Source organism: Onychostruthus taczanowskii, unplaced genomic scaffold (genome assembly GCF_017590055.1).
Source record: "Onychostruthus taczanowskii isolate IOZ18803 unplaced genomic scaffold, ASM1759005v1 scaffold162, whole genome shotgun sequence".
NCBI classification, from domain to species: domain Eukaryota; kingdom Metazoa; phylum Chordata; class Aves; order Passeriformes; family Passeridae; genus Onychostruthus; species Onychostruthus taczanowskii.
This window is the reverse complement of record NW_024498818.1, coordinates 152586-178891: the sequence shown is the minus strand read 5'-3', so window position 1 is coordinate 178891 and position 26306 is coordinate 152586. Positions and strand designations below refer to the sequence as shown.

The window sequence follows — 26306 nt, the reverse complement described above, 5'->3', positions numbered from 1 at the left end:
GGAAGTCTTGGGAAGCCTGAGCTTGTCATGTCCTTCCAGCTAGATGCTTGTCTGGGTTCCAGTTAGCCCATATGCCTCCTCTGCTTGCTCTTTTTGGGTTATTTCTGTTTGGGAATTAAAAAATAGACCAGCAGTGTCTGTAGCTTGGCTTCTCTAACTCCCTTCCCCTTCCTGCCTCCTGAGTAGAGCCTTGAAAACAACAGCCTCTGGTTGGAAGCTGCAGGTTCCAGGAGCTGCTCTGGATTTGTCAGAGATCATTGGAACACAGATTTTATATCTGGTGTGAAGAGCAAAGTAAAGGAAGTGTGAAACACCGCAGAAAGGCTTCCAAAATAGAAATCCAGGTAGTCCTGTACTTCAGCTGCTGAGCCTCTGGCCTGATCCAGCTGCATCATCGTCTCAGAAGCGCCACAGCTGGAGCTGAGCAAAGCCTAGAGCTAAAATGGCATCTGCAGAAAGGGAATTTAATCAGCTCTGTGTCCTGTCTGAGGAAGTTGGTTCCCAGCATTATCTAAACACACTTTCTCTGGCTTTAAACTGACAGAGAGCAGGTTTAGAACAGATATGGGCAGGAAATTCCTCCCTGTGAGGGGGGGCAGGCCCTGGCACAGGGTGCCCAGAGCAGCTGTGGCTGCCCCTGGATCCCTGGCAGTGCCCAAGGCCAGGCTGGACACTGGGGCTGGGAGCAGCCTGGGACCGTGGGAGGTGTCCCTGCCATGGCAGGGGGGGCACAGGATGGGCTTTGAGGCTCCTTCTCACCCAAATCAGTCTGGGATTCTGTGACACATCTTTGGACAAACTTCAGTCAGACCCTCAGCCCATCTGCGCAGGAACCTCTCACAGAGCAAAATTCCATGTACAGGAGTGCTCGTGCTGGGAATATCCAGCCCTGTTCCTGTCTGCCTTCCCTGTCTGGGTATGGAACAGGCTGATGTATACAAACTGCAGCTGTGGACATATTTGCTTACCACTAATGTCTGAGCATCTTTCCATCTGATGTGGTTTTTCATTACTGTGACTTCCTTGTTCTGATTTGCATGAAATGTTGGTTGTCACTCATTCCTGTCTCCATCCACTCTATCTTCCATCCTTCTAATCTCAAATTAGATGCCCTTATCATGTCCAAAGACCATTTTTTAAATCGTGAAGCTAGAGATTTTTCTTTTCTTTTTTTTTTTTTCCCCAGTGAGACCTGTGAAAACAAAATGATAATGCAAAGGATGTTATAGTACCAAAGAAATCCCATCATTTTCTTGCAGTCTCTGCCTGCTTAATGTTTAATCAGCACCTCTGGGAGGTAAAACCATCATTCTGAAAATACTGTACTTGTGTGAAATTTTAATGTGGAATCTTTGTTTCACCAGGTAATGTTGGCTTACATGCAACAAACCACTATGTGGACGATGATAGAAGGATTGATTGTGCTATTTCTTTCTGCCTGAGCCCCTGGGAGGCTTTGGAGCTGTTTTGCCACCATAGCTGGTTAACACAGAGGCTCCCCTGCAATGATGCTGAGCTTTCAGATGCTTCCATCATGTGCTGGAGTGGTTTGGTTTTCCTTAACTCTTGTCAAGAGCACAGTGGGAATTTTTGCACGCTAGCACAGCCAGGGAAAACTGGGAAATAACTTATACCCCTAATATGAAAAATATCTCTTTATAGATAAATGCACTTTGCAACTCTCAGTTTATTTTTTCCCACTGCGGGGCATTGTTTCTTCCATGAGACACAAAGCAAATACTTCTTGTGTCCTCCCTACAAGCTCCTCTAGAGACATCCCACACCATGCAGCAGAGTCCCTGGCCCTGTGGTAGCTGCCAGTCAGTGCTTAGTCCCAGGTAAGGACATATCTGAAGGAGCTGGACTTCAGAATTCTTATTAGTACTGATATGGCATTTCATATATAATATTCATTGCCATTTTCTACCAAAAAATCTTGAATAAAGATCTGATTTCTAGCTGAAGTTGCCTAGCTGTATACCTCAGCATGTTTAAGCTCTCTCTAGAATATGCAGAGATATAAAAGCTTGGTGGTATTTTCATTTTCAAACTGAGCAAAGGAGCGAGAGCAGCATGGCCCAGACCAGCAGCACGTCTCCCAGAGAGGCAGGATGCAGATGGACAAAGCAAACCAGATCCAAACTGTGACCAAATCCTGCCCCAAGTCAGTGTGAGGTTCAGCTGATTACATAAGGCATCTGTGCTCACACCCTATGGCAAAGGAAAGCTGGCATAATTAGAGTAATACTTGTAATTTTCCACTTGATGCCTACGTGATACAGGGAGTGCAAATGGTGGATTGTGTTCCTGAGCACAGTTGGGAGAACTGGCAGAACAGCCTGAAATTTGGTTTGGGATTTTCTTGTTTTTCTTCCTTCGTTGTGTTCCTTTCCATCCTCCTCCTTTAGCCTGTTCTTTACTTTAAAGGAAGTGGCCCCTCATGGTTGTGTTACTGGTTCAGAAGTGGCTGGAGCCTCCTGCTAGGCCAGCATCTCCCTCCCTGCCATAAAGCACCTCTGGCATTACAGATGTGGGTATTCCAAACTGCTCCTGCCTCGTGGCACCATTCATGATGCTGGCAACTCCTCCTGGAGACAGAGCTCTTCCTTGCCCCTTGGGAGGGAGTGGGGTAGGGAGCAAGGCCATCGTCAGGATTTCTGTGTGTGAGCCTCCCTCAGAAGGGGGATGCTTCTGTTCTGCATTTCCAGCAGAATGTGGGCAGTGAAAATACCTGTGGGAAGCTCTGAGCATGTTAAAAATAAAGGGGCCGTGGCCACATTAGGCTGGGTATGTAAATGACAGCCTAATGTAATTTTTCTAATGGGAAAAACAGAAGTGGCCCTTTTAAAGCAGCGTTTTTCTCAGAGTTTAAGTCATCAGCATTGGCCTTGGCTGATGAACGTTGGGCCGTTCTTCCCTTTGTGAAGAGTCCTGTCTCTGAGATGGAAATGGGATAACTGGGTGGTGCTTACAAATAACTCACAGCATTTGTGGATTTGAAAACAAAAGCAAACAGATTTCAAGCTGAATTTTCCTAATGCTGCTCCCTGTGATTCTCTTCCTCTGTCTCTTTTCTTTCTTGCCCCCTCCTCGGCAGGGAAGATAATGTCCTGCACCAGTTCTGCTGCCCACCTTCGGGGTCTAGCAGCCCATCCTCGAGATGACAGCGCAGCTGGGCTCGTGCTGCAGCCCGTGCTCCTCTGCCCAGCCCATCTCCCTCCTCCCTTTCTGTGGGCATGGACTGGCACTGCACACATCCCTGGGACCCCGTGCTGCCAGTTTGAGCAATGCCTCCTCTCCAGCCTCCCCACAGCTCTCTCCTCCTGCCCAGTCCTGAGGACACACGCCAGCTGGGAACAGATTCCTCCAGTGCACAGATTATTTTGAGCTAAAATAAATGGTACCATAAGCCCTGAGGTGTAGTGTGAGTTTTGTTGCTGTCTGGATGTGGCTGTGTGGTGTGGAGGGCACAGCCCAAGGGGATTTTTTCTCTGCCAGATGTGGGGTGGGAGGGCAGATGTTGTGAGATCTCTGTTGGGCTGGTTTAAGTTTGTTTCAGGTTTGAGCAAACATCAGCACGGGATGTTTTATGGATGTAGGTGCTGGAGATGAGCCCTTCTTCCCTTCCTTGGTGCTGGTTCTGAGGAGCCAGTACCTTTCTGTTGTGGCAGCACATCTCTCTCCATGCCTGCTTCCATCCTAAGCTGCTTTGAGCTCTGTCTTCTCCTTTCCTTGGCCTCTGTGCAAGGCTTGGATCAACCAAAGGACCAGGTCACTGCTCATGTGCTTCTGTTGCCTCGTCAATGAAAATATTTCTCTCAAAGCTGTGGTTCATTTGTCACTGAAGGAATGAACTTGCAGCTGCACAGTCCCATGACTGCAGCTGGGGAAATGAGATTGTGTACCATGGGTGTCCAAGTCCCCACTGCTCACAAGGCTCTTGGTTGGTTGCACCTTTGCAGACAAATCCTGTGGCTCTAAAACAACCAGACAACTTCTGCTGCTTGGGTTTTCCAACTTAACCAGCACAAGCAGATGTACCAGGGAACAGAATTTCTCTGCAGCGGCATTTACTACCCTGAAAATAGTGGGAAAGAAGGACTGGGAGAGGGGAAAAATTCTTAAATCTGTAGTTGCTGTCATGAGGTAAAATATTGCTCCCCACTGTCTGGGGCTGGTGCAAAGGCAGAGGTGGCTTGATGCAGGGGGGAAAGCAGGTATTTATCTGTACTTGTGTGTGGCTTTGAGGATGGGATCAAAGTAGAATCACCAGGATCAAGGAGGGAAGAACTATGAAGGCAGCTTGAGACTCTCTGTCATCTTTACAATGTGTTTTTTTCTTCCCAAAGGAATCTCAAAAAAAACAGAATACAGGTTATTTGCTCTTCTTTGAGGTTTGATCCAGTGTCTCTGTCCTTGCTGTGAAATGTTCCCTCGCACTTGCCTTGGCTGTGACTGTGCAGTGACCAGGCTTGGGCAGGGATTTGCTGGCACAAGAATAATCTGCCTTCATGATTTTGCAAGTTTTTCTGCATAATTTCTGCTCACTGCTCACACTCCGTGGCTGTTGCTGTTCTTTGGTATTGAATGTTCTCAGTTTCACAGGTTTCTTAATCACTTTTCATTACAATATAGAGAAAGAACTCTCATTCCCACTGTAAAATTTCAAAATAATGTATGCAAAAAGTAGTGTAGTGGATGACTACACTACTGTTGATTATATCCCTGGAATATATATCTGGAATTATATTCCCCAGAATATATCCCTCTGATGTTTACTGGGCAGGGCAAAACACTGAAATGTTTGAACACTGCCCACCATTTGGGTCTTTTACTCTGTAATTAAGAGTTTCTCAGAGTTGCTTCCCAAAGACAGAAACAGTAGGAATTTCTGATATTTTGACTTGCTTATCTCCCTCCCAGATGTAAACAGTGATTACCACTCTCTCCTCAGTGAACTGAGCTCTGGAGCACTGTAATTATTCCCTTGCAGAGGGGAAGCCTTGTCCAATCGTTCAACAAGTACCTTTTATCTATTTGTGCAAAGGAAAACAAAGAAGGAAGACTGATTTAACCCTGCAAATTCAACCCCCCAGCCTGCGTGTGATTATCCTGAAAGTGGCTGCAGTTAATGATGAGGCTCAGGAGAAAATGAAGGCAAAGCCTGACCAGCATTATTGGCTGTCACAGGACACTGGCATGGGGTGTTTCTATCCAGTAGTTTTCCAATTAAGGGAAAATAGGGTCATTAGGGGTTGCTGGGACTTGGAACAGTTTGAGTTTGGAGCTGTAGTATCCCTGAATTGTGGCATTTTCTCTTCAGGAGCACACAGAGAGCTGACCTTCCCTGGTGCAGTGGAAGCCAGAAATGCAGGAGTAAACATTTCCCTCTTTGAATAAATCATGGCTGGCTGAATAAAACATGCTGTGCATCCCTGGGTTTAGCAGCAGAGGCTGGTAGGGGCTCTCTTAGCTAACCAGAGTTAGAAGTAGATGACCTAAAATGCTGCATGCTATTATAAAACAGGGAAAGGTACCAGCAGAAAATTATAAAACAGGGCAAGGTACCAGCAGAAAAATTCCCCTTCCTGGGTGAATTGTATTGTTTTTGTGAAGAGTGAAGACTGTCTTATTGTGCATTTTGGGATGGAAGGCGAAGTAGAAATGGCATTTTTCTTATTTTTTTCTTATTTTCTCCTTCCATGAACTCAGAGGGCTTAAAAAAAGTTGCTGCTTTGGGGGAGTTCAGATGGGGAATTTCTCCTTCAGCACTTTTAAGCACTCACACTGTTTAGGATCAGGCTGGTTTGGTTTTCTTGTGCAGTGTGGAGTTCTCCTGTGCAAACATATTCAGCTTTTACATGGTTTTGCCTGAAATAGGTGGGTGAGACGCCAGCTTTGCACAGCAACCACTGCCTTGCTGTTATTTTCTCTGCTTGTATTATTTTCTCTCCATTAACAGCTGTGGGATGTCCCTAACACAGCTCACAGCAGTGTGTGGACACTCTGGGATGGGTTTTTATGCACCACTAGATGGAGGAAAAAAAAAAAAAAAAAGCCCAAACCAAACCAGTTCAACTGAGATAAATTAAGATATTCATCTCCCAAAGCAGATTTTAACTAGCTGCAGGAAAATGCTGTGTAATGTAGGAGAAGGAATTATCCCCTGAAAAATGCAGCAGGGTGTTGATTTCAGCGCAGCTGCAGTCAAGGTTTTCAGATGCTGCCTTAGCCAAGCTGTGCCATGGAACAGAGATTGCCACCATTCCAGGCAGCTCAGGACTCGTGAGGAGCTTGAATTATAAAGTAATTTATGGCCGAGGCAGCTCCTTCCTTGAGCAGTGCCCAGGGATGGCAATGGATGGAGCAGGATGATCAGGGATGGAATGGAGCAGTACTGGGACAGCACTTGAGGTCACTGCTGAGAGGTGGGGACTTGGAATTCCCTGTTTGGAAAGGCTGAGCCCCCTCGAGCCACAGTTTTGCAAGGGGAACATTTCCATTCTGGGATATTTAGTAGTCAAATGGCCCATTTGATGTGCAGCACTAATTCCATTTTCACCTGGAATACTGAAATGGAATGGGGAGTTCTCAGAAAATCCGACCCCAAAACCATACATCCCAACATCTGTGGGAGCCCTCGCTGCCTTTGTGTTGTGCCAGGATTGTGTGCGGGTGGTGGCAGATTATTTTCTTTAGTTTTTGTTGTTGGTGGTGTTTTTTGGTTTTTTTTTTTTTTTTTTGTTTGTTTTTTTTTGGTTTTTTTTTTTCAATAATTGACAATTTCCTGGCGTGGGGGCTAGAGGGAGCTCCAATGCAGCCTTCCCGAAGCTTTCCCGGTAAATCACTCCTGCCTGGCTTGGTCCGTGGAACTGCAGAGGAGGGAGGAAGCCGGCTCAATGTACTTCTGCATCCTGTGAACACTGGAGATGGGATATCTATGGATATATATGGATATATATGCCAGGATGCCCTACAGTCAATGTCATTTATATGTTTTATAACTCTTACCATAAATGTTGTCTATAAGTGTTATAATTATTACCCTAAATAGGCTTAGGGTTTGATTGTGCCCCACCTTTCTGGAGTGCAATGCAGGATGTGTTCCAGAGAAGGTTTGTGTTTAACAGCAGAGGAGAAGCCACGGGAGGTGTTTCACCTCCCACTGTCACTGGTGGCTGTCTGGGAAGGGCTGAGGACAGGACAGACACACAGCAGTACCTCTCCTAGGCTAGTTGGTTTTCAAATAAAGAAATTGATAATTAAAAGGTATGAGACAATATGATTCTATAGATTTTATTACTGCTAGATGAACATATCTGCTGAAAATCAACAGAAAATCCAGGTTTATTATGCTACATCTATTGAAGTAATTTATAATAGTTAATGGTATCACACCTATATTTACAGGGTGTTCGGCATTCTGAGCCTTTTCCCCATTTTTGGGGACATGGTTTAGTGTCATGGGGGTGTTCAGCTGAAATTTGGATTTAAGATCTTAAGAGGTCTTTTCCAACCTCAATGATTCTGTGGTTCAGGTGGGTTTCCCATTTTCTTTTAACTCCCCAAACTGCAGCAGCTGCTCGGGGCTGGAAGGGTCCTGTCCAGGAGGAACTGGGCTGAGCTTCACTGCGTGTTTATCCCACTTCCCTGGGTGTTTATTCCATTCCCTGGGTGTTTTATCACATTCTCTGGTTGTTTTATCTCATTCCCTCACTGTTTTATCCCATTCCCTCAGTGTTTATCCCATTCCCTTGGTGTTTATCCCACTCCCTGGGTGTTTATCTCCCTCTCTCCCCCTGCTCACCCTTCTGGCAGAGGGAAGGGGCTGTGGGGCTCAGGATGAGCCCAGGTCATGGCAGGGAGCTCGGGGCTCCAGTTCCTCTCTGGAATCAGGGATCCCTCCTTGTGCTGAGCTGCCACAGATGAATGGATGAGGAGAGGCAGAACGGCACCGAGTCCATCCACGAGTAGAAATGCCATTAATAACTTCAGGGAGAGTTTTTCTGGCCGTGTCTGGATCCTCTCCAGCCTCATGCTCCCAGCCACAAGCTGACCTTCTGTGCCCCAGCCCCGCTGCTGCCCGGCTCCCTGGCCATGACCCGGAGCTGTCCAGGCACTGACCCTCCAAAGAGACCCTGGGGACCTTCCTGGGGATGGGAGGGACTCCTCAGAGCCAGTCAGGTTTGTTCTCAGCAGCAGAACGCTGCAAGGTCAGAAGGAGAGAGTAACTGTGCAGCTGATGTGGAATAAAACAGAATCACAGCGTGGGCTGGGCTGGAAGGGACCTGAAAAATCATCCTCTGCCACGGGCAGGGAAAGTTTCCCCAGAGCAGGTTGCTCAGGCCCCACCCAAAATATTTTGGTTCCATAGTGAGTGCAAGGCAACATCTGGTGTTAAAATTTCTGTGAAATAAATGTGCTGGTATGGGAGGGTTCCACAGACCCTCATATTGAGGGATAGTCATTCTGTGAATTCTGATGACCAAGGCCCCCTTGTTTGGGCCCAGCTAACACGTTTATGTGCCATTCGTGTTTTATCTCAGTCATTTCTGTAAAAAGCAGGTGTTGCTGTTTTCCCTTTAGACCTGAGATTTGAGAAGATTTGAAAAGAATTCTCTTTATTTACTAAACAAGGTGGAAAGCTGGCATTTTAAATAACCAAAAGCTGTTTTCTTTGATTTATGTTTACTTCTCATATTCAAGTGAAAATGTGCAAAATAATATAATGAAAATATGTCCCTTTCTAATTTCTAGTGCTTCAAGCAAGTCCTTCCTGTTCCATACCCATTCAAGTATTTAGCTTTTTTTATGTTATTTGTGTGCTCTTTGGCCTTTAATGATCTTTGGCTGATGCATTCCTAGAACAAATGCATAAAATCAACCCAATTTATGACCCGTTAATGTAAGCATTTGATCCTAAAGAAAGTATGTCACATCTCATTCACCTCTGAATTTTTTTTCCCAAGCCAATCACTGGAGCATTGCACACCTGAAAATGAGATAGCATTGAAATCCATCTTGCTCTCTTCAATTAAATTCATTTTTACGGAGGATTCAATTAGTTGTAATTGCTGCTTTACGACACGCTTTTGCCAGGGGCTGGGGTGGTGAGATAATTAATCTCCATCAGGAAATGTTGCTCCAATCATTCTCCCCTGTCACCCAGCGAGGGTTGTTATTAATCAGGAGCTGCCTCCCGACTCAGCGGCACTGCCAGCACCGTCCTGGCGAGGCAGATGGCCCTGACAGACCAGTCTGTGTGCTGGGGTCAGGGTGCTCTCATTAAAGTCACTTCAGTCCATTGTTAGGGGGCTCTCAGCTGTGCCCACCACTCTCAGGAGTGCTGGAGGTGCCTTCAGTGTCCAGCCTGGGGTTGGGGTGCTCTCCACATGCCTGGAGCTCTTCAGGAGCCCACCAGGACATTCTTTATTGTTGTAGTTGAGACTGAGACAATACAAAGCAACACACTGCATTTCCAGAAGGCTTCAAACACTGTTTTTATTTTAGCATGAATGCTTTTTCTACATTCTTCCAAAGCTCTTAAGTTTACACTTTACTCATTGGTCACGAGAGACAAGCAAAGTGCTCATTGGAATAGGCAGTTGCAGGTTTCTCTTATTTATCCTTCTTTATTTCTTGCTTTCTATGTCAATGACCTTGGTAGAAAATTCTTTCAGGGGTAAACATGGATCCTCTTGTCAAACTTCTTGATAGCTCACAGAAATCACTGTAAAACCTCTTCCACACTTTATAACTTTAGTACTGAGTCATCTTTTAAAATTGTTCTTCCTTTTGATTTGAGGGAGCTCACTGAAGGTTTTGTGTTTAATTTTATGCTGGATTCCAAGGGAGATGTGGACGGGAGCTGTCCTTGGATCGGGACAGCTCCTCCCTTGGTGCAGGGAAGGAAACAGCCAGGGCTAAGGCAGGAAACAGCCACTGCTTTTAGAGGTAAAGCTGAAAGCAACAAATAGGCATTACCAACTCATTTGATGCTTTTCATCAAAGCCTGAAGGATGATGAAAGAGCCCTGAAGGGAGGCAAAGCTTCAGGTGTGTAGTGGAGCAGCAGGAAGTCTGTGGCTTCATTCCAGATGAGGCCAAATGAATGCTGAGCTTGGCTTTCAAGTTCCATTAGGGGACCTGTGTTTGCCACAGCACTGAGCCCCCTGCAGAAAGCCCACGGTTACCTTGGTCAGGAGCAGGAGCATCTGGGAGGCAGTTTTTGTTAGTGTCCATGTCAGATGCGTTCTCTGTAACCTGGAGTGGGAAAATGTGGGGCTGTGGAGGTCAAACCTGGAGATGAAGTGGTGCCTCCTCCAGGCAGATGGGCAGGTTTCTGCCAGGTGTTTCTTCCATCTGATTCTCTGCTGCGGAAAAGGGAAATGATGAAATGATCTTTGAGTAAAACTGAGGAATGGGGAAGACTCATTTAAAGCTTACTTTGACATTTTCCTTCCACGTTCTTTGTGTTTTGAGGGTTTTTCCGAAGAATTTCATCACTTTGCGTGCGCGCACGCGCGCGCGTGTGTGTATAAACACAGAGCATTTTCCAGGTATGGTTGGCCTCCAAACACATCCAGCTTCATCCAGAGGGCAGCCAGAACCTTTGGATGCATCTGGGGCTGCACATCCTGATTTCTGGGTTTGCAGTGAAGCTGCAGGAGTTCTCATGGGTGCAAAGGCACCCTGAACTACTGTAAATACTGGAATTTAGGATGAGTATGGGGAGCTCTTGAATTGTGTAAATCCCATGGTCATTTTATTGTGGTTTCAACTGGTTTGTTGTAATATCAAAATTCAGGGCAGTGAAAATTATTATTACTGTAAATTGATAAAAGTAAACTGCCAGTTGGCTGGAAATTCCTGCTTTCTTTCAATTGAGGAGCTGCTCTGTAGCTGCCCATCCCTTTCCCAGCACACACACCACTAACCCCACGTTTTGTTGTTCGGCCACAGACCTGCTGACATAGCTCCAGCTGGGTTTGGATTCTGTGCTAGCTTGCTAATTGCATGTTATTTAACTTAAATTTGTAAGCCTTTGCTTCCAGAAAGCAATGATGCTTTTAAAAAACATCTAACCCTGCTTTCAGCGTGTAGGTTTGAGCCTGCAGAGAAGTGGGATCACTGAAACATTGACTGTGCATGTGGAGTGATAAAGAGGTTGTTTTCTGTCTTTAAAAAGAAGCATCATAACCTCTGACAGACTGATAGAGTGCACTAGAATTTAAGCCATTGAATCTGCTTATCTGAAATATCTCTGTCAATTTTCCTTTTGAGAAATGATGGGATTAAGATAATAAATGCAGCTTTGCTGAATAATAGGGAAGCAGCATATGGATTGTAGGTCTTTGAAAGCACTTAGCAGTGTGTGTAATTCTGTGTATTTCCTGGGAAACAAAAGAGGGATGCTCGTTGATCCACAGAATCTTGTAATGTGCTGCTCCAGTGAAATGCTGGGTGAGCACAGAGGAGCAGCACTGGCGTGCAGGGGAATATTCATTGATTGGGAGTGGATGTATGGAAACAGGTTGGAAGTCATGTGAATTCTGAACTGGCAATGCTGATGGTTCTGGAGAGCTGCAGGAATGAGTGGCTTTGTCATGGCAGGTGGTGGATGAGCTCTGGCAGTGCAGGCTGGGCTCCTTCTGCCTGTGGATCTCCTGCCCACCCCCTGATCTGTCCCTGTGGGATGCAGAGTGCAGGGAGCTGCTCCAGATGCAGATGTGCCCCAGCTCCCACTCTGAGCTGGGCAGGTAGGGGCTGCTGATGGGAAGGTGAGAAACAAACCTTTGGCCTAAAAACTGGGGGGAAAGTGGAGTGGAATGTGTCCCTGGGCCAGCCCTGAGTGCCAGCAGGAGCTGTCACAGTGTGCAGCTTAAACAGACCTGCAGCACCTGCACCAACAGGAACAGGCTGAGCTTCAGGTGATGCTGTGGTGAGTCTCTGCCTTGGGATGTGGTGTAATATGATGTGATGTGGCCAGGCTGGGCTCTGTTCATTGTGTGCTCACCTTGGTGAGGCTTTTATCCTCCCCTGCAGCACTTGCACATAGCTGCTGGGAGCTGCTTTTGGGGTATAGCGATAAGCTGGTGAAAGGACATGTGAGACTCAAACACAGATTGCACCTCCAGGTCAGGGTTACTCCCCAGCCTTTGTTTTCTGTTGTTTTTCAGCAGGGTGGTCTCCAATGCTATGGGAGGATACCTGGAAGCCTGGGATGTTTGTGGTTCCTGGGTGGGTCCTGCTGTGGGGAATTGTGCAGGGTGTCTCTCTGGGCTGTTTGCTGGGATTTTGCTCACCCAGAGAAGAGCAGTCTGCCTAACTCAGGTACTCCCAGTGCTCCTTTAGCAGCCATCAGAGAACCTTTCACATGATGTGAAAGTGCTTTGGGGTTTGTGGCTCTCACAAGCATCAATTTCTGTGCAGATGATGCACAAACAGAAAGGGAAAGCTGCTGCTGGCCAGGGACACCAGTGAAGCCTCATGGTGGAGAGCAAGTTTGTCCAACCGTGTTGTTGAACAAGACATATTCAAACAGTTCAGCTCTCAGATTACGTTAGCAGGCTGGACCTCGGCCTCACAGGGGATTAAACATAGATCTGGAAGCTTTAATGTCTTCAAACTGAGTTATATACAATTGGCTGCTGCTATCACAATGCTCCTTCTCTTCCTTCTTTGGAAAACCCCAATTCCCATGCCGCATGTACGGGTTGGTTTTGTTTTCAGGGTTCTAAATTTGAGCTGCAAATAGTAGTGAAGCTTGTTAATAAACATCTGACCTTTGTGTAACTCTGGGAATAAGTGCAATTTAAATGATGGGCTTCACTTCTAACAAAGCCAAAACCACATCACTGCAGTATTTTAGTATGAAATCAGTTCCTCTGGCAAGATAGCACCTTGAAAAACAATGCTGGGTAGATGTTCAGCAGATAACAAATTCTGAACTGCTTCTTGTCATTGGGATGGGTCCCTGATAAAGTTATTTTTTTTCTCAGAGTTCAAGGCTTGGGGGCTTGCAGCTCCTTTGGAAAACCCAGCAGAAGGCTGGGCTGCCTGAATACCAGGCAGTCACAGCAGTGAAATCCTAAACATCAAGGCCATTAACTTCTAGGTGTTGTTGTTGGCATTAATTTAGCTCACAGCAGCTTTTGGAATTGAAGTTTTCAAGGAACATTTTTCAATGTACAGGGTGTGTATTACTACAAAACAGAAATTACAGCATTTCTGCTTCCCCAGGTCCCCCCGTTGTTACTGCTTCAGATTGCTCTAGGAATGCAGGTCCCAAGTTTGCAAGCACAAATGGCTTTTATTTAATGTAATTTTGTTGCCTCTGCACAGAAATTCAATTTCACTTTTGCACAGTGTTCTGAAATGAAGGAAGCCAGCTGAGCCTTGCTAGTCTGGCTATTTCCTCCTGGCTTTCAGGATCATGTTGGGCTTTGTTTCCTGGACATTGTTTTTCTTACAGATCTTCAAGATTCTGCCGTTGTATTTTGATTTGGAAAGCATGTTGTAAAAATGAGTGTTTGGGCACACTTCTGTGTGAGTGACCTTGGCAAACAAGCTGTCTCTGAAGACAGGCAGTGAAGCTGCTTTCCATTTCCAGTGCTGGGAGCATTTCAGACCCAACAAGGGGTCCAGCACATTCCCAGCTTTGGCATTGCAATTCAGTTCAGCCCCAAGCAATGGGGCTTTTTTATTTCTAAGAGCAGCATTAAGCATGTGTTTAAATACTTCCTTGTCTAAGTGGTTCATTAAAATATTTGGAACAAAATCTATGAGAAGAGAAAATGAGAGGCAGGAACTTCATGGTGTCCTTTATGCCCTTCCCTCTGAAAGCTGCCTTTCCATAGGTGAGCAGTGCCAGTTCTTTAAGCACAGCTATTAAATTGTCTGTCCAGCAGAAAGACTGAATTGGAGGTGTATTTTCAGGTTGTGTCCAATAACTGCTATCAATGGAGTGCTGTTTCCTCTGTCCCACTCCCCCACACAATCCTGCAGGACCCTCTGGAGCGGGGCTGTTCCACTTTTACACCTGCACCGAGGCAGGTTTGCTGAACTGAATCTGCTGATGCATTCATGGATCTGCCAGAGCCATTCCAGCTTCCCTGGGAGCTCCTGCCTGTGGTCCGGCCCTGCTTTGTCACCGTAGTGTGTCCCAGGGACGCTGGGATGGCGGGGAGGGCGTGTGAGCACCGCAGCATCTGTCCAAGCCACCGTGGCCCCTGGTAGTGCCAAGGCCAGGGCCAGGAGGAAGGCAGGAGTGCCCTGGGCGCCTGGCAGTGCCGGGACTGACTCACGTTGTTAATGTGAATTAATTCATGCAGGCCACATTGTTAATTTGAATTAATTCATGCAGGCCACGGCTGCAGGTCTGAAGGCCGCTCCAGCCAGAACGACGTCACTGCGGGGCTCCCTCAGATCCCTCCGAGCTCTGGGAGGAGACCAAGCCCTTCAGCAGCTTCTGCTCCTGGTGTCCAAATGAGAATTTCCCTCAGATTGCTCCTCCAGGACCCTTTGTTGGGGAGGTCAGGCGAAGGAGTGTGACAGGAGCAGGACTGCTCAGGCTCTGGGCCCCTTGAGCTCAGGCCTTTGGGGTTTTATGGGAATGAGCCCTCCCTGATGGATTGGCAGCTCTCTGCCGAGGGGTATGAAGGGATGGTTTTCTTGAATGGCTAGATTATAATTTCCAGTTTTGTTTCTGAGGGATGGGGTGTCCTGGCTGAGGATGATCCTTCTGTCCTCTTCTTTCTGCCTGTTGGGCTTTCCTTCCAAATGCAGCACTGACACTGGGGTCCATAGTGTGCCAGACCATCCTCAAGCAAGGGTGAAGATTTCCATTTGGTGAAGTTGCACTTTGGAGCACAAAGAAATAGTTTTGTCCTCCTTTGTACGTGAGTATGTGGAGCATCACAGCACTAGCCTTCAGTGAGCAGGTTTCCCTTTCTTCCGTGAGCTGCCAGCTCCTGGGAAGAAACTGTGCCAAGCAGCAGCAATTATTAGCTGAGCAACACCCCAGACAGGGTCTTAAATATTTAATGTGTTATTCTGCATTCCTTCCCTCAGTGTGAGAGGGACACAGTGCTGCAAGCACCGAGGCTCTGACAGAGCTCAGAGCTGCCTTTTCCCCTCACACCCCTCTGAGCTGCTGTCTGCAGACAGCACATCTTTGTACTCTGATGCTCCAAGTGAATCTCCCTTCTTAGCCAAAAGATGATATATTTAAGCTGTCTTTATTTGGGATCAAGCTGGGGGTTTGCTTCAACTGCAATTATTTCATCTGTCACCACTGTGCGTTTCCGTGCCAGAAGAATATCTTGGCTTTTCTCAAATTGACTGTTTTTCTGGCTGCTTGCATGATGTATGCTTGTGCTGTGTGGTTATTTGTAGGCTCTGCCAGCAGTAAGGGAGTAGTGCTGGGGTCTCCTCTGTCCTATGGTGAGCAGCTAATGAAGCAGTTGCAGCCATCTGCACTGATGGGAAGGGACTTTGCTGCCCCAGCCCAGCATTATCCAGGCAAATTGAGCCCGGAGGATGGGGCTGCCCAGGGGACCCTGAGGAGGGCAGGCAGCTGGGCTGAGCCATCCGAGTGGGGATTCCCCCAGGATTATCCTCTCAGCCCAACAAGAACATCCTCAGAACTTTGCCCTCCCTCATGAGAGGCAAACCCAAGGCTGAAGCGTGGCACGGGGCTGGGCTGTGCAGTGACTGTCCCTGTTCATCCACCTCAGCCAGGGCACAGTTCTGGGTGGCTCTGTCGCACTGGGGCTTGCTGCGGTCACAGGAACATCTTCCAAACCCTCAGTGCTTCCCACTGCCACTGCTGCACACAGAGAGGCAGGAGCTGAAGGGCTCTGTAGCAGTCCCAGCTCAATAACACTCTTTGTCTGCTGTCACCGCTGAGCAAAACACCTCTGGAGGTTTTCACTTCTGCAGTGTTCATTCCCTACCCTCTCTATGTCACACAATATAAGGAGCTCCATCTTGGACTATTTCCAAAATAATCTGCAGTTATACTGACTTTTGTATTTACAAAAACCAGTTTCTTTCATCACAGAAAAAGCAAAATAAACCAGAGCTTTGTATCATGGCTCAAGATGCCAAGAGCTAATTGTGTGTTTCCCTTCAATCTGCTAAAACATTGTGGAATAAGGTCTTTTAGACACCCAGTTGCTAGGAATGCTCTCTGCTCACCACACAGTGACAATAACAAGAGCTGGAGCCTGTGGCCTTGTTTTGTGCTCCAGGACAGAACCCTTGACTAGAACTGTAGTTTTTGTCTGTGGATACCCAAAGCCTACTGGAAAGTCTGGATTTTAGACCAATGATTTCTTGGAAATATTTGTATTTTCTCCTGTGTGATGCACTGCAGAAGTGGGCTGGTCAGGATTCCTGTGCTGATGGACACTGATGGAAACTCTGGGCAAGATCCTCACCCAGGAGCTGTGGATATCCATACTTCGGATACTTTTAGCCTTGACAGCAGTTGCAATTGCACAGAATTGCACACATTCTTCAGGTTCCACACTGACCACGTTAGCAGTGAATAATCCCTCTGCGTGCCCAGTTTAGTTACAGCTCATGCCACCATTCCTCTGCCTCTCCCTGGAATGCCAGGAATGTGCATGGTCCAGCTGAGTCACCATGGTGGAACTGGGGCAGATTTCCTCCACTGCACACCTGGAAGGACCTTGCAAACTCCATGGCAACCAACTGGAGATACAAAACAGCCCCCAGGGTGGTTTGGAGCATTCCCTGAGAATTCCAGGCAGTTCTGCAGTCTGTGCTCTGTCTCAGCTCAATTTTCACTCAAAGCCTTGGGCATAGTTCTGCAGTTAATGTACTTTGTGAATTTTTTAAATTATCTTTATTAATACCAATAGAAATTATAAATATATAGACAAGTCTGTTATATTTAACAATATCTTTTTAATGGCTTCATCATTAGATATTGTCTGTGCTTCTTCCTGGAATACAAATGTCCTGAGGCAGTGCCCATTAGGAATAAACAGGAGTGTCAGACCTTCCAGCTCACTTTGTTCACAGCAGTGCAATATTTCATTTTCCTGTCCAGTCAATTTGTTAAAAAGCAGAACAAAACTAACAAACCTTATTTTGAAGTAACCTAAATGAGATATATTTTTATCATTCCTGAAGTGACCCCGTGTGCAATGAGATGTTTGGTTTGCTGCAGCTTTAATGACATTGTGTTCAGAATCTGGGTTATTTTTATGTTTTTAATTAATTTTCCATCTTTGAGCAGTATGGAAAGAAACCAGAAGACTTAAATGGGATTTTAGCTGGAAAGAAAGAAGGGGAGTGATGATGTGATTATACTATTCTGTAAATTCAGTAAGAATTAACTAACGTTCTGTACCCTAAATCCAGATCTTTCGGTAGAATTTAAACTTGATTTCTCCTGTTTCTGCTGGGGGGTTTTGTGGCCACTAAACAAAAGTTTGGTTTTCATGTTATCAGACTTCTCCTGAGGTTTTCCACAGTGCCAGGCTGAGTCTGGGTTGGGCTGCCAGGTAAAAAAGCTGGGCTATAGCAATTCTGGGGGTGTAGCCCTCCTGTGTAGGGCTTGTTTTCCATCTTTCTCCCCACAGTGTGGGGAGCTGTCTCATCCAGGAAATTTCTCCACATCAGCTCCAGAAGCATCTCCTGTCTTTGCCACTGTTCCTATACCTGATCTTCACCTAAAAAAAGCCATATAGAAGTTGCACCAGGAGAAGTTTAGGTTGGATATTAGGAAACATTTCTTCCCTGAGCGGGTCAACAAGCAGTGACCCGGGCTGCCCAGGGCAGTGCTGGGGTCAGCACCCCAGGAAGTGCTCAGAAAACATCTGGATGTGCTGAGAGGATGTGGTGGGACCTGGCAGTCAGGGGAACAGACTCATCCTAGAGGGCTTTCCCAGCCTTGATGAGTCTGTGGTTTGTGACCCTAAGAGGAGTATGTTTGCTGAGAGCTGTGCTCTCAGGTGTATTTATATATATTAAAATATATATATTATTTCTAGATATTAATACATAAATATATTATATATAAATATATTAAAACATATGTTCTATGTTATATATTATTTATTATATATTAAAATATGTACTATATTATTTATATGTTAAAATATTTTTATATATTAAAATAGCTGTATTTATAGCTAGAAATACACATGCCTCTCCTGACTGAGGGTTTGGGTGCTGGGGAGTACCTGGGATGCCTCTTCAGGAAGGAGAGCCAGGATTCCTGATGAAGCTATAATCCTGCTCCTGGGGGTTGTGCAGGGAGTCCCCAGGTCAGGAGAGCTCAGTGTCACCAGGGCTGTGCTGGGGCTGGGGCTAATCGCTGCTCATTAGCATCTCCTCAGTATGCACAGCACATCCCTGCTGCACAAAGACACTGTCTGAGAAATATTTATTCATAGCACAAGGGCCAAAACTGCTCCCAGCAGATTTTTTCTGCAAGTCTGGGTTAAAAGCAAGGCAAAGGCCCCACTGAGTGAGCAGGCTGGCACCTCCACAACACACAGAGGGAAGCAGGAAACTGAATTATAAGTAAATGAAGTTCACCCTCTTCCATGGTTAAACCAACACCCAGCCACGAGGCTGGCATATGTGAGCCACCTCTTCAAAATTCAGCACCATTCACACACCCTGAGCTGGGGAAGCAAACAAATTACAGGGTGGCAGAAGCTCCCCAAATTTATTTTCAACCTTTAGTCCTTTAGTTAAAAGCTATTTGGACAATATGGTTTGTTTCCATTCCTGTACAGCTAATTCTTGCTGCTTTTGTGGCCTCCTCCCTTCACACCACCCTGTTTATTTTGTAAACAAATTAGGAATCTTGGAATTCAAAGTAAAGATTTGCCATTGATTTATGAATGGCCACTGTAAATATAATTAATGCAATTCTAATGTGAATTTTATGAACCTCCACAGACTGTACAAGTTTATGGCTCTGTGAGGAAAGGGTGATCTGTGGCTGTTTGTGTAAGGGATAGAAAGGATGAGTGTAAGTAACCATTTAAAAATTATGGGGCTTTGGCTGATGTTTTATTACAGCCTGTGAAAAAAACTGCTTCACCCTAAAAATATAACTCTGTGTTATATATATACATATATATATAAAATGTTATTATAATAAACGTGGAGCCATGCTCAGACAGAGCAAAGGTAATTACACCACACTGCATGTTAAATATTGCGGCTCAAAAGTCAGCATACTTAGAGAACTTCTTCTGTCCTCACAATTACCTGAACTCCCTGTTGCAGTAATTCTGCAGGACAACTCCACTGGTGCCATTTTGAGTAGAGAGCAGAAAGCCCCAGAGTGTAAAAGTCACTCAGATACAGAAGGTGGAGTGCTTTTAGAATATTGAAAATTTATCAAATTGTGGCTTATTCAGACAAATGTTTCTCTAATTCCCTCTTCTCTAATCTAGGAGAGGGTGATGGGTTTTTTGGTTGGGTATTTTTATTTACTTTCATCTTTAATGGCATGCTAAGTACTCTGAAATGTCAGTAAGAAGGAAGAGAATGTAAAGTTGTTGATATTTAAGGACATAAAATTTTTGAATAGTTCATGCTTTAATTTGGTTTACACTTTAATGCTTTATAATTTTGTTCTTTTGCTGTCACCTCAGGACTTCACTGGAAACAGGAAGCAGCGTCTCAACTGACCCACTCAGGTACTGTAGCAATCATAGCTGGTAGCTGTAGGTTTGAGCTGACAGAAACGCCCTGTTCTGCACCAGCTGCAGTCTCACAGCTTCATCTTGCTATGCCCTGCCAGCAAAGGCACTGACCTGATGGCTGGATATTCCTAAGAGTGGATAATTTGCTCTTTTCTGGGATTTCCACTTGGAATTCAGTTCTAGCTTCCGACCCTGGGCTTGTTCTGGGAGGAGCCCAAAGGGGAGGGACAGAAGGTGTGTCTGTGCACAAACCACCTCTCTCTCAGATTTTTACAGCCTTCATGCTGCCAGTATTTGACCTGTCCTGTCCTGGCAGGTCTGTGCTGCTTTGCGGACAGTTGTGTGGAGATGTCACTGGTGTTTCTGTTGCTCAGCACTTTGATAAAAGCACCTTCAGGGAGCTCTGTCACAGGAGGCACTGCCAGAACGGGGTTTTACTTTGATCACTCCATTTAGAAAGAAATGTTTGGCCCTGTTAACACCGCATATCAAATGGGTACCTTGCATCTTTTATTCTCATCCCTACACACTGAAAAGTGCATCAAAGGCACAGACTTCCTTTGATAAAGCTGAAGCAGAGTCCCTCCCTCTCAAATTGGCAGCTGGATTGGTACAAGTCTTCCTTTGGAGGTGGTCTGGGTTGAGGATGTGACTTTTTCCCACATGATGTCATTTGAACCTTGCTTGAACACAACGGTGGGAGCTGCTCTGTTTAACCTTATTCAAATTAAGGCACCTCTGTAATTAATCTTCCATTATTACCCAGTGTAAAGTCTTCTGAAAGTGAAGCATTTGCCTTGTTGCCATTTCCTAGCAGCCTCCCCATCTGCTGTGATATTCCCTTTGTCCTCTCACAGCAGCAGTGCACCACGTTCAGTCCCCACTGTACTTCTGTCCCATTGCCAGTGTGATGGGAACACTGGGCCTTTGTCTGGCAGGACAATGCAGGAAAAATCCCAACTTCCCCCTGCTCTGCTCCTCTGCAAATCTGCTTTAACAAGAGCACCATGTTACTGGTGCGTGATTTACCAGGGCCAGGTATTGCTGCCACCTTTATTGCAGGCTGGAAATAGATTTTATTGCAATGATTTTTCTTCCATGGAGTATTTTTTTTCCATAGGAGGAGGGTATCAGTGAGGAATATGGAAGAATTAGATACATGCAGTAAATCCTTCTGAATGTTGAGGACTGGGCTGAAATAATAGCTGGGGGTGACCGGGCAAGGATGTAAAAGTGCTACTCTTTAACTACAAATTGAATAGTTTTGTGAAGTTTAAAAAATCTGGAGTGAAACAATCACAGAAGAGAAACTGAAGGAAACTGCTGCTGAGAATTTTTCTTAGTGTTAAATAGTTATAGAGGGAAGAGCATGTGATGCCTAGTCCACTTCAGCAGGTCAAATAAGCCTGCTCTGGAGCTGTAATTAGACAGAATTAAGGCCATTATTTATTAAGTACAATGACAGATAATGGAAGGCTTCTTGTTCCTGGATGTGTTCTCATGAACCTGTTGAGCAAATTGGCCTTTGAACAACCCAGAAAATGGGATGTACCAATTAACATGGCTCAATGTTCTTTCAGGTATTTTCTAGTCAGGATACTCTTTTTGCATTTTACCTGCTCACAAATTTCCTGTCCCCATCACAAGGGACATTTCGCCTCAGTGAACCAATCAGTGCTGGAAAGAGTAAAGGTTAATGTGAATATTTTGCTTCTGTCCATTATAATGAGGAAAACATGTAAAAATTGGCATATCTGTGTATAATGTTGGTTGGCACAATTTCTTTCATAGTCTGCACAGGATTTGTTCTGGATATTTTGAGTTGGCCTCTGCCAGCTTTCAGCTGGCATCTAAAAATATTTTGTTTCCTAGTATCTAAATTTTAACATGGCCCTTCTGGAGGGTTGAATTGCCAGGCCTGTTCCAAATGATCTGGAAACTTAAATGTTTGAGCTCTGCAGATATTTGGGGCAGATTTGTCATCTTCTGTAGCAAATTGATCAACCAGTGGTTGTGTGAGCCCAGGGAACAGATGTGCAGAATGGGCAGTTAGGATTAAGAGAACAGCATCCTACCCTTCTGCATGGATACTTTGGCAGCTGAGTGGCTTAATAACCAAAAATAAAGGGTGGGATCAAATGGTGATTAGAATTCTTCTGCAGGGGAGTGCAGAACTCTGAGAGCTGTCTGAAGCCAAAGAACTTTGTTTTGAGTTTCTGGAAAGTTTCTAGGCAGCAGAGCTGCCCTTCAAGTCAATATGGAAGGAAAAGACCTGAATTTATGTCCTGACTCTCTGGGCATCTCTGCAGAGCTTGTCACCAACACCTTGGGCTGTCCCCAACCCCGAGGGCTCTGTGTGAGCTCTTCCACCTGCCCTGGTGGGGCAGGGATGCTCTAGGGGTGGTACCCAGGAATGCCTGCAAGGGGCAGGGAGGGACATCTGCTTTGCCAGAGGAACCTTGAGCATCAACATTTGCCTAATTCTTTGTGCAGCCCAGGAATTGCCCCCCAGCTTTGACATGGAAGCCACTTAGTGCGTTTTTTGTTTATGTGCTGTGCTGTCCTGTGAGCAGCGAGGCCTTGCAACCTTCCAGGAGGAACTTCAGCATCTCTTTGCTAGCCCAAACCCTTAGTTTGTAGCCCTGCTCTGTACTCCCCCCCTTTTTAATGTGGTGTGTGCAGGGTATCATGGATGAATATGGGATCCACACTGACTGGATCCTGTGAGATTCCTCAACTCCACAATACACCAGTGGCTCCCATGAATTTTTGTGTGTGACCAGTTGAGTATTTCACCCTGGAGTCTTCAAAAACTTGTGGAAAACAATTGAACTATTGCAATTTCTGTGCTCCACCTAAATAGGGGGATATGCTGTTTATCTGGGGAAGCGAAATGTTTTTCAGGATTGTTCTGGCATATCACTCTAAAAGTTTAACTAAGTAAATAACAGCAGTTCAGTATTAGTACTTTGTGAAAGATTGTCACCAGACAAGTCAATTTTCCTGGTCTGCCCAGCTTTTGAAAGCAGTATCCCAGGAACTGCAGCAGGCAGCATGGCTTCATGCTGGGGTTATTTTATCCCTCAGTGGATTGTTTTCCTTCAGCCTCAGAGCTCCAGGGGTTGGCAAGAAAACCACCCCTAAAAAAGGAGGTGGTGCAACATTCGATTTCCACTTGGCCCTTTTTTTAGGAGCTGTTTTTGAAAGCCTTGTCAGAGGCTGAACTCTGAGTGACTGCAGAAATTCTCAGCAAACTGCTTATGGCTCCAGTGCTGGAGCTGCAGCACATCCAAAAATCCCTGCTTGTGTTAGGCCTGGGAATTCCAAGTCAAAGGTTTCGGTAAATGCCTTTCTGAAAGAACCAGTTCTACATCCCGGCTGAGCGTGAGGCGAAGCTTAATTTCCTTTGTTGTTTTCCTCTGGAAGACAAGTGAAAATGAAGAACGTGTTGAGAGCGTGGGGCTTTTCATTTGCAAAAGTCCTCATTAGCATTTTCTCTGCAGGGTGGGATAATCGGTGCTGGATGCTGTCAGGAAATCCATGGGTACATGGCTCCTATGCTCCAGCCCACTGCTTAGAAATAGATAATAAGGGTGATAAATGGGATTTTTTTTTTTTTAAAGGATATGATGCTGAGAAAGAAATTATTTTGCAATGTGAGCAGACAAAGGGGAATTTTCCTGAAAAGTCTCATTTCAGGATTGAGTCTTTGGCTGGGGTCTCCTGAGCTTACTTGTCTTGGTCTGGCTTTCCCCTTTTTCCTTGATCCTGGGAATAGCTGGCCTTGATTATGGGATGTAACCATTTTTTTTTTTCTTTCTTTTTTCGTTCTTTTTTTTTTTTTTCCTTAGAATGTAAAAAAATACAGACACAAAAATGTTACGATTGAAAACTCAATTTCAGGGTTTTTTTTCTTGTGCTGTTTGGGGGGTTTTTTGGGTTTTTTTTTTTTTTTTTGGTGGGTTTTTTTTTTTTTTTTTGGTGGGTTTTTTTTTTTTTTTTTGGTGGGTTTTTTTTTTTTTTTTTGGTGGGTTTTTTTTTTTTTTTTTGGTGGGTTTTTTTTTTTTTTTTTGGTGGGTTTTTTTTTTTTTTTTTGGTGGGTTTTTTTTTTTTTTTTTGGTGGGTTTTTTTTTTTTTTTTTGGTTTTTTTGTGGGAACAAAGGAAAAAGGATTTCCCGTTGCCATCTTGGCAGTACCAAACCCAGGGCAGGAGGCAGTGCCTGGAGATTGGGGCTCACCAGCAGCCACTGGCTCTCCAGGGCCTTCCCTCAGTTCCTCTTTAGATAAAACCACCCTGGAGAACAGGGGATGGAAAGCAGGGATGAAAGATTTTTGATAAGAAAATCTAAATATCCTCACCGTGATGGCATCAGTGACTTGAAAATTGCCAAGCTAATGAAGCCCAAGGGAATATGAGTCCAGGAAGATAAATAGGCTTGGATTTGGGCAGTGTTTTGTGTTGTTGGGGGAGGATGTTGCTTCTCACAGATAACCAGTTGTGTTTGCTTAGGAGTCACCAGCTCTGGTGCTGCTCGGAAAGAAGTCCCAGCAAATAAGTGCAGGCAGCACAAGGAAAGGGGTACTTGAAAGAGAATCTTCACAAGAAATTATTTTTTAAAAGGCCCCAATCAAATATATTTTTTCCCTGCAAGTTGCTTTTCTCATGATCTGGTTATCCCCACCACCTGCCCTGTCCTGTACAAGGTGTTTTTAGGAAAATACCACACAAAACGTGACCTTGTTTAAGCATAACCCCCTGATTTCTTTACTGCACTAAAGAAACTGTTCGTTCTTACTCACATATATTTATAATTTCATTTAATTAAACTTACACAAGGCAGTCTTCTAAGAAGATTCAAGGCACTTCTGTAATTGCACAGTGACAATGAGGAAAACCAGAACCCCTAAATATAGCTTCTATAGATCCCTAAATATAGCTTATTATCCAGGCACTTGGGGAACCAGATAGGTCCACATGGAAAAGAGCCTCAGGTTGAGGCTTACGGCTTTGGTTTTCTCTGCATATTTTTGAAACAGGGTTAAAATTCTTGCGGCATTTTGGAGATGGCATTGTGGGGGTGTTTTATGGTTTGTTTGGGTTTTTTGTTTGGTTGGTTGTTTGTTGGTTTTGTTTTAAACACTTGTCCAAGTGCCAGAGTGGTTTTGAAGCATTTCATCAGATTCTGCCTTTGGTTTTGTTGTTGTGACTCTTGAACTCTCAAGTCCCTCTATACCTGTTTGACAGTAGTGCAAGCTGTAGTTATTTCCTGTGAGGGATTTTCAGAAATGAAATGGAATGAGAAACAGCTAAATTGTAGTTGCTGAAAGAGTAAACTTACAGCAAACTGGACACAAGCACTGGTCTCCCTTAGGACACTTCTTATTTAATGACAGCAACAATTTTCTCTTTTTTAAAGATAATTTTCTTTACAGATAAAGATTTTTTTTTTTTAAGATAAATCTCGTGTGCCAGTTCTGTGTGTTGCAATGGAGCAGTTCTGTGCTGTTAACTCAGAGTATCCCATGAGCCTGGAGAAGGGGAGGGATGGGCACAGATCTCTGCTCTCTGACCAGGGACAGCACCCAGGGAAGGGCTGGAGCTCCATCAGGGGAGGGTTAGGGTGGAGATCAGGGAAAGGTTCTTTCCCCAGAGGGTGCTGGGCACTGCCCAGGCTGCCCAGGGAATGGGCACGGCCCCGAGGCTGCAAAGCTCCAAGAACACTCTCAGGGGTGCCCAGGGTGGGATTGTTGGGGTGTCTGTGCACCAGGAGCTGGATCAATGATCCTTGTGGGTCTCTTCCATCCCAGGAGATTTACAGAATCCCAGACTGATGTGAGCTGGGAGGGATCTCAAAGCCCAGCCCTTAAAGCTACCTCCCACTGTCCCAGGTTGCTCCAAGCCCTGTCCAGCCTGGCCTTGGGCACTGCCAGGGATCCAGGGGCAGCCACAGCTGCTTGGGCATACTGTGCCAGGGCCTGCCCACCCTCACAGGGAGGAATTCCCACCTAATCTCTAATCTAACCCTGCCCTGTGTGATTCCATTCCAGGATTCTCACCCGTGGCCATTCACGTTGGGATAGAGAGGAAAGAAGGAGGAGGAGGGGAGGGAGTTGGTAGAATTGGGCCATGGTAAAATATGGAAATTTTTAAAGATTTGTGCTCCTATCTTCTCAGAACAAAAGCAACCCGCTTTTATCGCGCCCGGCAGAGGTTTCGATAGCAAACGCTGCTATCCTGACATCCCCAGCCCGGGCAGCTCCCAGCCTGCGGCTCGGGGGTGGCTCCGGAGCGGCTGCGGCTGCCGGGATCCCCCGGGATGCTCCGCCGGGATTTCCCGGAGGGGCTGTCCGTCCCCGCCGGCAGGCTGTCTGTTAGTCCGTCCGTCTCTGTCCGGTTTGTCCGTCCGTACCCCCTCGGGGGCTGTCCCGCTGCCGCCCCGCGGTTCGGGGTTGGTTCATCCTCCCCCTGCGCTCCCTGGCAAAGCGCGTTGGGAACCAGATAAGCACAATCTGGTGTGTGAGCGGGAGGGTCTGGGCTCCTGCCTGCCTTTTTTTTTTTTTTTTTTTTTTTTTTTTTTTTTTCCTTTTTTTCTTTTTTTTTTTTTTT

General features: G+C 45.6%; 1 protein-coding gene across 5 annotated transcripts in view; it reads left to right on the top strand.

The window, feature by feature from the left end:
- IQSEC1 (IQ motif and Sec7 domain ArfGEF 1) overlaps positions 1 to 26306 on the top strand; it is a 278474-nt gene that overhangs the window by 122792 nt on the left and 129376 nt on the right. For 3 of the 5 annotated variants that reach the window (XM_041399502.1, XM_041399499.1, XM_041399507.1), the window contains one exon: positions 19649 to 19693. The exons of the other annotated variants lie outside the window; for them this stretch is intronic. In XM_041399502.1, the coding sequence (XP_041255436.1) occupies positions 19649 to 19693 (45 nt within the window). The remainder of the gene's footprint in view (positions 1 to 19648; positions 19694 to 26306) is intronic. 5 annotated transcript variants of the gene reach the window in all.